General features: G+C 36.9%; 1 protein-coding gene across 2 annotated transcripts in view; it reads right to left on the bottom strand.

Annotated features, from left to right (window-relative positions):
- The window catches only part of nup160 (nucleoporin 160), a 115,443-nt gene that overhangs the window by 18,639 nt on the left and 84,053 nt on the right, over positions 1-12,751 (bottom strand). For both annotated transcript variants that reach the window (XM_079860179.1, XM_079860180.1), the window contains exon 33: positions 10,843-10,968. In XM_079860179.1, coding sequence (XP_079716305.1) covers positions 10,843-10,968 — 126 coding nt within the window. The remainder of the gene's footprint in view (positions 1-10,842; positions 10,969-12,751) is intronic.

The following is a 12,751-nucleotide window of genomic DNA, read 5'->3' as shown; positions in this document are numbered from 1 at the left end:
ATTGAAAAAAACCCATTCCTGTTTCCATTGCAGGTTTGCAAAATATTCCTTTTTCGAATTACCTGAGAAAAAAAAACAACCAAACACCTAATGCAAAATATTTTTTTTGTGATATATGGAAGTTTTTGCAAAATTGATTCCATTGGGCGTATTTTCAATTTGCGCAATTTGAAGGATAATGGAAATGTAGCTACAGAAACATTCAGGTGGAGCACAGAAACTGTCCCGTGACTTTTACTCTTACCGATATTGCTTATCGATCCGGTCCTTTATTCTTAAAGTATTCTTAACGGTTCTCATTCATATATATATATATATATATATATATATATATATATATATATATATATATATATATATATATATATATATATATATATATATATATATATATATGAACAATTAAAATTGCTTTTAGGTTACATTGGTAGGTAACATTGTAGGTAGGTTTCTTCTTCCGAGTGTCTTGGAGAGCAGTTCTTCTGGATTTAGAAGTTTCTTCATGTAATCACAGACAGACTGGTATAACACAAGGACATGCTGGTATGCTCCTCACAGAGATCTGATCTCATCATCAGAGTCAATCTGTGATTAAATGAAGAAACAAAAAACTGAGACAGACTAAATCCAGAAGAGTTAAAGCAAAGTCTCCAAGACGCGCAAAGTAGTTCTTCAAGCGTCTTGGAGATGTTGCCACAGTTCTTCTGGATTTAGTCTTTTAGTCCTAGATTACAGATTTATTTTTTTATGTAATCACAGACGGACTCGATGGTGGTGAGATCAGATCATACCAGCTGTTGTCAAGACTCATTTGTGCATACAAAAATCTCACTGGATTATTGCAATTAATGGCAAAAGGAATGTTTGGAAATATAAAGTGATATTTCCTACTGACACACTACAGAAAATATATAAATAACTGGCTTAAAACCATATATATATATATATATATATATATATATATATATATATATATATATATATATATATATATATATATATATATATATATATATATATATATATATATATATATATATATATATAGATAGATAGATATAGATATATGTGTGTGTGTGTGTGTGTGTGTGTGTGTGTGTGTGTGTGTGTGTAGGGATGCACCAATAGCACTTTTTCCAGAATGAGTCGAATACTGATACTTTTATTTTTAGTACTTGCCGATACAGAGTACCGATACCTATATTTTCATTGAATTTTTATTTTTTTTAAATATTGGGCAAATAAAGCAAAATAATATGAATTAAATTAGTTGGCTTATTAAACAGATATTTACTTAAGTTATTTAGATGCCTAATTATGCCTGTTAAAATGTATTGTGGGGCCACTGTTACTTTCTCTTTTCATATTATTGCTCCGTCATATTTTATCTTTAATTTAATAGTACAGTGAATATTTAGAGCTGCTCCAGCAGGGCTCAACCAGTCAAGAGCAGTGAGTGATTTTCTCTGTGTCATCAATGTTAATCTAACAAAAGAAAGACAGCAATAGGTTTATTAGGCTGCTGTCACTTCAAGAGCTGCACGTATACAACATACTGTTACACACGCATCTCTAAGTGAGCGTAAACAGTAGAGAAGAACAGTAAAGGAACACTCCACCGTTTTTTTCATATTAAACTATGTTATTCCCTTAACTAAGACGAGTTGATACATACCTCTCTCGTCTCAGTGCGAGCACTCAATCGCTCTGACACGCGGCGATACTTTGATAGCACTTAGCTTAGCCCAGTTCATTCATTAGGGACCAAACAGAGATGAAGTAAGAAGCGACCAAACTCCTCCACGTTTTCCCTATTTAAATACAGTTACATGAGTAGTTACACAACCAAGTATGGTGACACAAAATAAACTCGGCGCAGTAAAAAGTCACGTTGGTTCTAATGACAGAAGTGAGACGGAGAGGGGGAGAGGATTTTTCAGGCGTGACTTTTTACTGCGCCGTGTCGAAGTGCTCCCAAGTGCTATTCCGCCATACATTATAGTTATCCTTTTTACCCGCTTAGAAAAGCGCCACGTTTTATTTTGTGTCACCATGCTTGGTCGTGTAACTACTCGTGTAACTGTATTTAAATAGGGAAAAGTGGAGGTGTTTGGTCGCTTCTAACTTCATCTCTGTTTGGTCCCTAATGAATGAACTGGGCTAAGCTAAGTGCTACCAAAGTGTCGCCGCACGCCAGAGCGTTTGAGTGCACGCACTGAGACGAGAGAGGTATGTATCAGCTCGTCTTAGTTAAGGGAATAACATAGTTTAATATGAAAAAAGCGGTGGAGTGTTCCTTTAAGACATAACCAACTATGATTCACAAGGATGCTTGTCTATACGGAAATTTTGACAATTTTGAGTGATTTTCTCAAAGCAAAAGAAAACATGAAAGAGAACTCAATTTAATGGGCTATCTCTGCACGCTGTCTTTCTGGGCACGAGTTTCAGATGTTTGGCGCACAGAAAACTTCCTGTCTTATAATTACTGTACTGTTTTCCTGTAATAATGTAGGGAACAGTTATGCATAACAGTTTATGTTTTTGCTTGCACATACGATTTAGTTTTACGCATGTGTGCTGAGTGAACGATCAGCAATCAAGAGCATGCAACAGAAGTGCACTCTCTCTCTTTACCGTCAGTTAACATTAGTAATATGCTCCTCATTTTACTTTCTTTGCTATTGTCATATCCGACCAAACTACAAACTTTGTGTGCTCGACAAGCTTGCGCTCAATCCACTCCGCGTTTCGTTTATCTGCTTGCACACAGCAGCTATATAGGTTTAAATATCAAATGTGTTTAACCAAATTATTAATTCAATACATTTACTTCATAGACATCCTTCTCTGTAATATTCAACAATATTATTGATCTGCCTGCTTTGACACCATTATATGAGAACTGAGCTGGACAATGACATCACTGTTTTCTCCAGAGCGGCTGTATGGATAAATTAACTAAATGAATAACACAGGGTTCCCAACTTCAAATTCAAGGACCTTTCAAGGACTTTCAGGTCCAATAACCTACAATTCAAGGACTTAATGTAGGGACACATTTCAAGTGAGAGCAAGGTTACATCATGTTACCTTGTAAGATACATTGTTACAGTTTTCATGTGTCAAACAACTATGGAAAAATCAAGCATCGCGTTAGTTCAGGCAGGCCACGTCAGCCAAACCCGCATCAGCTGTTAGCCAGCTGTTCATGACGTGGTCCAATCCGGTGTTGACATCTATCTCAGCGGCACACATAAATCTCACACTCCTTCAGCATTTCCCACATAGCTTGCTGCTCGCATCTAAACTCCCTCCTCCAACCCCAACTCCTCCTAACCAAACCTTCATCTTTCTGATCACTTGTTTTCTTTACAGTGTAATCTTGGCAAATTTTCTATTATGTATTGTATTTCACATGTAATTGCTCATTTCAACTCATGTAATTGAGAATTGTAATCATGCATATACTGGTTCTGTTCTGTACCCCATGGGGGGTTTGCCTTGCTGCTCTCCCACTCTGCCCAGGCATAGCTGCATGGACAGGCGTGGGAGTTTTGCCCAGAACAGATCCATACCGCCAACACTAACTGTATGCTATATCATCGCAATAAATCTATTTATCCATACTTGGCGAAGTGGTCCTGACTGAAAAATGGATACTCTATTTGTCGTATTTCTGTTTTGTATAAAACTGTAGAATATTCGGTATATTAACTTTTGCATGGATTTTATTGAAATGAGCTTAGGCTCATGTAACCAGAAGTTTTAAAGGTGCACTGTGTAAATTTTTAGCGGCATCTAGTGGTGAGGTTGCAAATTGCAACCAACAGAAGTTAGGGTGGACGACAGGAAAATATTTCGTCGTCTGAGACAAAGATAAATGAAGAGATTGTTTACTTAATTATTCAGTAAAATTATATGTTATTGCGAATATTATTTTTACTTGTTCATCATTGTGTCAGTGTTTTATTCGCTGACTTTAGCTAGCTTCTTTGCACGAAGAACAACAGTGACGAAACGCGTTTGTCTGTTTAGGGCCACTGTAGAAACATGGTGGCGCAATATGGTTATTTCAATGTAAGTGGACACGCAATTATGTAGATAGAAATGGCTCATTCTAAGGTAATAAAAACACAATGGTTCATTATGTAAGGTCTTTATACACCACTGAAAATATAGTTATGTATATTATATTGCATTTTTGTCAACAGATCCTCCTAAATATTACACAATGCACCTTTAAAATATATGAATATGCTTTTAAGTTTTTTTGCCTCATGGGTTTACATTATCTTAAGCAAAGCAATTCAAGGGCAACAGATTAATCACAAATGTTTTATGTTTATTGAACAAAATGTACAAGCCCTATTCGGACGTTAATTGTTATGGAAATAGGGAAAATAAGCAGAAACCAGTTAATGCAGCCTCTTATTTACATGAGGTAAAAATAAAGATACATGGTTTGTATTTTTAAATGTTGTGCATAATAGCCTACATATTTTATAACTGGGTCATATATATTGCTGTCACAATGATGGCCCATTGCAAATGTTTACGTGCTTTTTTCTCTCTCCTTTTTGTTCGCTGAGGTGGAGCGGGTAATTAAATATATTTCTTGTAAATACTTTCCAGCATTTCAGTAATAAAGTACATCTTTAAAATTACACTTAAGCGCAACAGTTATCGTACATATGGTGATCAGCAGAGATCAAATAGGATTTAAACAGTGAATTTTAAAGTGGTCTCTGGTAAACTCAGAGATGTAGATTCGGACGGCAATTAAATCACCACACGACCTTGGTGTTTATCAAAAAAAAAAAAAAAAAAATACGTGGGTAGTGGGAGAAAAACACTGACATTCTGGATTCCGACAGCAATAAAAATCACAGACCAACCCCTGTAAATGATGAAAATACCTCACGACCCCATGAGAAACAATTACTGTCCGAACAGGGCTATAGACTGAACATGTTAATCACACACTTAAACCGATTTGGCTTATCACGATTTTGAAATTGCAACGGCTGCGATTATTTTTTATGTGCAGCTTGTCATTGATGTACGGCTCTGTAAACGCTGCTCCATCTGAAAGCACTGTGAGTTTGAGTCACTTATAATGTGCATTTGAAAAAGCAACACGTGTCAAACATCTTTCCAAACATTAGAAGCATTTATGAACCTCTTGTCCAACAAAAGACAACATTTAATAACATGCTTTTACTCCAAACTCACTTCATAACGACAGTTGAGCATCCTTCTTGTGATATGATGTGGCTTCTGACACAGTATAAGGCAGTTGTGTGTTTATTAGTCATGTTTAATCAAAGCGTTTCAATCTCCTGTTTATTCAGCTACAGCTATAGGGATTTCCTGGAATGATTTGCGTTACTGTACTTCTGCGGCAGGGCATATTTGGCATGTCTGCTTGAGACGCCCTCTGGCATTCAGATGGAGCAGCATTTACTACCAATCAGCCGCACTGCACTGACAAACTGCGCATAAAATAATCGCAGCATTTGCCAAATCACGTGCGGTTTCATTGCGATTAATTGTGCAGCCCTAATCAACTCTGAACTTAAGATGGACTATGAAACAAACTTTGTTGCATCATTTTCCTGTTATCACTGCTTGTTTCGCTGCTTCGAAAAACAATCTGTATAGTAAAAAGCGCTACATAAATAAAGTTCATTTGACTTGACTGATATCCATTAATGTCTAACAGGTAGGAAATATACAGAAATTGAATAAAGTTATCAAACAGTCTGCACTGCATAAATTATATATAGGTTAACCCTTATAAAAGCTACAAATGTTCTTTAGTCAAGAGCAGTGAGTAATTTTCTCTGTTACCATTGTTCTTTGATAAACTTTAATGATAAACATTAGTGGCTGCTGTCACTTTAAGACGAGCCGCTGCTGCACATGATGCGTATCTCAAGTCCAGGCCGTTTCCAGATCTGACGAAGTACCTTCGCCTGGACCCGATGACAACGCAGTGCTGAGGTGCCAACTAGTCTCTCCCTATGGAGGATCCCTTTACCACTCTACAGATAAAGCGTTGTCGGGAAAATTCGTTTCGCTTGGTGAAATAAGGTCCACTGTTGGAGCAATCATTAGAAAATGGAAGAAGCTAAACATGACTGTCAATCTCCCTCAGACTGGGGCTCCATGCAAGATCTCACCTCGTGGGGTCTCAATGATCCTAAGAAAGGTGAGAAATCAGCCCAGAACTACACGGGAGGAGCTGATCAATGACCTGAAAAGAGCTGGGACCACCGTTTCCAAGGTTACTGTTGGTAATACACTAAGACGTCATGGTTTGAAATCATGCATGGCACGGAAGGTTCCCCTGCTTAAACCAGCACATGTCAAGGCCCGTCTTAAGTTTGCCAATGACCATTTGGATGATCCAGAGGAGTCATGGGAGAAAGTCATGTGGTCAGATGAGACCAAAATAGAACTTTTTGGTCATAATTCCACTAAACGTGTTTGGAGGAAGAAGAATGATGAGTACCATCCCAAGAACACCATCCCTACTGTGAAGCATGGGGGTGGTAGCATCATGCTTTGGGGGTGTTTTTCTGCACATGGGACAGGGCGACTGCACTGTATTAAGGAGAGGATGACCGGGACCATGTATTGCGAGATTTTGGGGAACAACCTCCTTCCCTCAGTTAGAGCATTGAAGATGGGTCGAGGCTGGGTTTTCCAACATGACAATGACCTGAAGCACACAGCCAGGATAACCAAGGAGTGGCTCTGTAAGAAGCATATCAAGGTTCTGGCGTGGCCTAGCCAGTCTCCAGACCTAAACCCAATAGAGAATCTTTGGAGGGAGCTCAAACTCCGTGTTTCTCAGCGACAGCCCAGAAACCTGACTGATCTAGACAAGATCTGTGTGGAGGAGAGGGCCAAAATCCCTCCTGCAGTGTGTGCAAACCTGGTGAAAAACTACAGGAAACGTTTGACCTCTGTAATTGCAAACAAAGGCTACTGTACCAAATATTAACATTGATTTTCTCAGGTGTTCAAATACTTATTTGCAGCTGTATCATACAAATAAATAGTTAAAAAATCATACCTTGTGATTTCTGGATTTTTTTTTTTAGATTATGTCTCTCACAGTGGACATGCACCTACGATGACAATTTCAGACCCCTCCATGATTTCTAAGTGGGAGAACTTGCAAAATAGCAGGGTGTTCAAATACTTATTTTCCTCACTGTATATATATGGAAAGACCAGTACTTTGTTTAGGCTTGGTTTGTCGGGAATTACAAACCTGCACACATATATTCAAACGCACATAACTATAGAACCAATTCTTATTGCGCATGTGAACGCCATCAGCGTTTATCACAGGTTCGCGTTTAAAGTCCGTGTAGAGAGAATGGTGTTGTCTTAGCAGCCCCTAATTTAATAACAAATGCGACGGAAGTGAATCAATCAAAACTAACTTTAGCTGGAAAATAACTTTATTAAAGAACCGCTATAAAGCCAAAACAATCTCTGTTACCTTAAATTACACGTTTATCTCTGTAAAGCTGCTTTGAAACAATCGACATTGTTAAAAGCGCTATACTGTATAAATGAAGATGACTTGACTCAAACGCGTCTCATTTTCTCACAACTCTTTACATTCAATTAACTAACTAATTTAACCTGTTAAGCTGCAACCCCACTTTTGAAAAATCCCCAGAAATGACATACCCAAACTGAAACAGATACAGTTCATGATCCCTTTGCACTAAAAGCACAAGTATGATCTCATTTGAAAGCTGACACCTGGCAGTTTATTGTAAATGTAGAATTAATTATTGTCATAATGAAAAAAATAGTTATAAATAGCTTAAAAATTTTGTAAAGTTATTAGAAATGTATTTTTATGAAACATTTTCATGAAAATAAAATTGAAGTTGACACTGTAGCAATCTAGAAATGCACTGCAGCTAAAGCCACATGTCTGACCATGTTATATGTACAATATGAAGATGATAAGTCTAAAACTCTGTATTTAGTTAAATGTTTTTCAAGATCATGTCATGACTTTATTTTGATTAGACTCTAAAAATGCTACTGATGTTTAGTCATCTTCTAAGTCATCTATTCAGTCTTTTGTCTCTATTGTTTTGTGGCGCAAACGAGCCCCATTCAGTCTCAGTCTCCCCTGCACACATTCACACCTCTCCAGCCTGGTTATGGCTCGAAATATGCATTTCTTTTGTCTGCATTATAGCTACTAACGACTGGCTATTCACAGGCTATTCATAGGGTTTCAATCCCTAAATTATTTTATCAAAGTTCTCACTGTATCTAACTGTATAAAATGCCCTTCTGGAATAAAGAAACATTTCAGCAAGCATTCCTTTCTAGAAACAAAATCATAAAATATAACTTCTAGGTTGCAGGTGCACCTAGGCTAGCTAGCATGTTAGCTTAGCACACCATCAATACACGACAATTTATGAGATTAAAACCATGTTTGTGCTTCAAACTTAATTTATAACGCAAGATGAGTGTTTTAAATAATCTTCTGTGATCTAATTTGGCTTCAGATAAAAAAAACAGACAGAAAATATACTATTGTATGGTGTTCTGCACAATGATATTCTATATAGATTAGCATTACATTATAAATATAATCTATTATTATGAAAATACCTGGCATGGCTTGAAAAACACAGGTAACTCAAATATCATTGCAATCATGTTTATTATCTTCAAAACATCTTTTATCTGCATGTTACAGCGCGATCTCTTGTTAGCTTTGTGTGTATCAGTGACGTCCTGGAATGTCACATGATCATGGCTCTTCTTCATGTTCCATATATGGACAATTATTGTGCATATAGCGCCCTCAGGCTATTGGTATGAATTGAAAACACAGTATCAGAGTATCCAATCGCTCATAATGATTACATCGACCCATTTGGGTATAAATTCAATAAATATTATTCCTGTCTATAGAAATCTGATGTAAACCTATGAGAATATATCAATATTTCTCCAAATCTGCACATTTTTGAGCTAAAGCCCTGAAGGACGTTGTTTTGTGTATCGCTGTCATGACGACAGCACGGGAGTTTTTTATGAATGAAAGCGGCTGACGCGCATAATTCATATTAAAGGTATCGACTCATTTTTTCATTTCATAACTCCTGACACAAATTAAGAAATAACTGTCGCTATAAGTTTTTCAGAATACAATAGTGGTCAAATACTGAAACTTGAGTCTTATATCTTTTTAATGATGTATAGTTTGTCAAGGTATAACATTAAATCTGATAGTAACTTTGAACTATATATATAAAAAAACGCTTCAGTGCGCCGACGCACTGGTGAGGCTTAACAGGTTAAGACTGCTCTTGTGAGGACACTCAACAAAACAGGAATTTGGGCATAATTGTGTGTTATTGTTTAAGCACAAAAGAGAACTCGATTCTGGCGCAATACTGTCTGTGCGCACGATACAGAAAACACAGATGCTGAGCTTATTGCGCGCATACAGACGCTTTCCAAAAAATTTGAATATCATGGAAAAGTTTATTTCCATAATTCCATTCAAAATGTTAAACTTCCATAGATTACAGATTCAGGGCCCGCAACTTAAACGATTTCAAGTATTTAGTTGTTTATTTGTACATAATTTGGGCTTCCAGCTCATAAAACCCACGAAAACAGGATTTCAAAAAATTAGAATATTACATGAAATCACACAGTAATTACACAGTGATACCATGGTCATTGAACCAGGTTTTGGTTCTTTTGGCAGTGTGGGCAGGTGCAAATCCTGCTGGAAAATGAAGGAAGCATGAAGTGCTCTGAAAATGTCCTGGTAGACGGCTGCGTTGACTCTGGATTTAATAAAGCACAGTGGACCCAAGTCCTCTTTTCTGATGAGAGCAAATTTTGCATCTCATTTGGAAACCAAGGTCCCAGAGTCTGGAGGAAGAATGGAGAGGCACACAATCCAAGATGCTTGAAGTCCAGTGTGAAGTTTCCACAGTCTGTGTTGGTTTGGGGAGCCATGTCATCGGCTGGTGTTGGTCCACTGTGCTGTCCACTCAACGCAGCCGTCTACCAGGACATTTTCAGAGCACTTCATGCTTCCTTCAGCAGACAAGCTTTATGGAGATGCTGACTTCATTTTCCAGCAGGATTTGCACCTGCCCACACTGGCAAAATAACCAAAACCTGGTTCAATGACCATGGTATCACTGTGTAATTACTATGTGATTTCATGTAATATTCAAATTTTTTTAAATCCTGTTTTCGTGGGTTTTATGAGCTGGAAGCCCAAATTATGTACAAATAAACAACTAAATACTTGAAATCGTTTAAGTTGTCGGCCCTGAATCTATAATCTATGGAAGTTTAACGTTTTGAATGGAATTATGGAAATAAACATTTCCATGATATTCAAATTTTTTGGAAAGGGTCTATATATATGCGCAATAAGCTCAGCATCTGTGTTTTCTGTATCGTGCGCAGACAGTATTGCGCCAGAATCGAGTTCTCTTTTGTTAAGCATGCTGCTCACACATACACACATATATATATGTGTGTGTATGTGTGTGTGTGTGAGCAGCATGCATTACATATGTCCAACCTACTTGCACATACTGCTATTTGCAAAATTGTATTATTGTTAGTAAAAACACCCATGAATTGCAAATGCACTTTGTAAGATTTCAAAAGCAAATTTACATACATTATTTGCAATCTTGTAAATAAGTACCTTAGTGTCTACTACAGACTGTTTTTGGTGAATAATTTCACCTGTCTAAAATTAATTCTCTATTGTTATGAATGGTTGTAATAGCATGCAGGACTCCATACCTCTATTCCAAAATACTGATGTCCCTTTCCAAGCAAAGCATCCACATAATCCAGCACAAGCTCAGCTGCACACTCCAGGTGATCATAGTTCAGATAGAGACGCAGCAGCGCTGCAGCATCAACTTCCTGAAAGAGAACCACAAACATCCTTTATGTTATACTAATAGAGAAGAGGGATAGTGTGGAAATCACATCTGTAAACTTACAAAAGGTTAAGTAAAGAAAGTAAGTTTAAAAATCTAGAAGATTGATGGAGGTAAAATGTGTGAAATAGTACTCCTGGATTTCCAAAAAAGCTTTTGACAGTGAATCATTCAATACTGTTAGATAACTTAAGTGTCATGGGTTTTTCCAAGTATGGTGATTGCCTGGTTGAACTCTTATTTCATTGGGAGAGTTCAAAGGGTAAAAAATTGATGAGATTCTCTACGAGGAAACAATTATTAATCATGGAGTTCCCCAGAGAAGTGTTTTAGGCCCTCTTTTATTCCTCCTATACATAAATGATATGGGAGCAGTTTGCGATTGTCATTTGTTTTTAAATGCTGATGACTCTGCTTTACTGGTTTCAGACAAGGATGTCAGCAAAATACAAGTGAGGAGCTACAGTATGTAAGACTGGCTAAGATAAACTTGTTGCATTTAGGTAAAACAGAATCCATGTTATTTGGGTTTAAAAGTAAACTGAACAAGGTTCCTAACATGTCTATTAATGTAGCGGTATTGTGTAATATCAAACAGGACTAGTGAAATTATCTCGGTTGTGTCCTTGACAATGATTTAAGTGGTGCAAGCATGGCTATAAAAACTTTAGGTAAGGTTAATACTAGGACAAAATTTGTTGCTAGATATGTTAGTTTTCTGGATAAACAATTTAAAATGACTGGCATCATGTCTAGTGCATCACCATTTTTCTGGATAAACAATTTAAAATGACTGGCATCATGTCTAGTGCATCACCATTTTGAGTACCAATGCATTTCTTGGGAGTCTGATCAGTGTTATGTATGGTTGGATAAGTTCTCTCAAAATAATTTGATATGGTTAGTTTTAGGCTTTAGTAGTTGATGTATGACACATGTTGATGTATCCCATTTTAGACGTCTAAAAATGGTACACAAGATAATCAATAAAAGAGCTCCTACATATTTTAATACATATTTCTCTATGGCAAGTGAGAAACATTGTTACAATACTAGGCAGCCTTAAAGTCTTATTTTAATATATTTTCCATACATCACCGTTAATTAATGCGCCAGTGGGCGGGTCAAAGAGGCGATGATGAAGTAGGCTTTGATCTATGTCTGTGCAGGCAGCTCTGCGCTCATGTATTCATCTCTATATGCCTTGTCACACTACTGCGTTCGAAAAGCGGAAGCTTCTAATAGGAGAGTAAAAACTCTTCCGCTGCAGCTGTGACTTCTTGTGATTTATTGATGTAAAATTCAGCACAGATACTTCTAAAGACACCAACTTCAGTTTACAATCATTAATTGGTATTGTGAAAAAGAAAAAATGAGTCATAATATTTGATGCATATTTTGTGGTTTAAAGAGGAGTACACAAGCCATACTGTATGTGTATGCGCAATACTTCATGAGTCTGATTACCTTATTTTATTGCAGAACTGCAAGAATACAATACAAACACCACATCACATTAAAGAGCATTAGAATTAGACAAATTGTCATGAAATTAAAATTGACCCTATTTACTTTGTAAGCACACATTAGTAGTCTTCTGGTGAACAATTTATCCATGCGGAAAAAATATTTGTTTGTCGTGGTAATCTTTAATCAAAATCTGAAAATTTGCTTCCGCTCTGCATTGTGTTCCTTCTCTGATGACGTCAGTTTGACGGCTTGGATTGAATATCCTTCACAACTCCTCTTCAACATCAGTCTGCTAT

The sequence above is a fragment of the Squalius cephalus genome (genome assembly GCF_949319135.1).
Source record: "Squalius cephalus genome assembly, chromosome: 23".
Lineage (NCBI taxonomy): Eukaryota > Metazoa > Chordata > Actinopteri > Cypriniformes > Leuciscidae > Squalius > Squalius cephalus.
The sequence above is the reverse complement of the archived record's forward strand: the minus strand, read 5'-3'. Positions and strand labels throughout refer to the sequence as shown.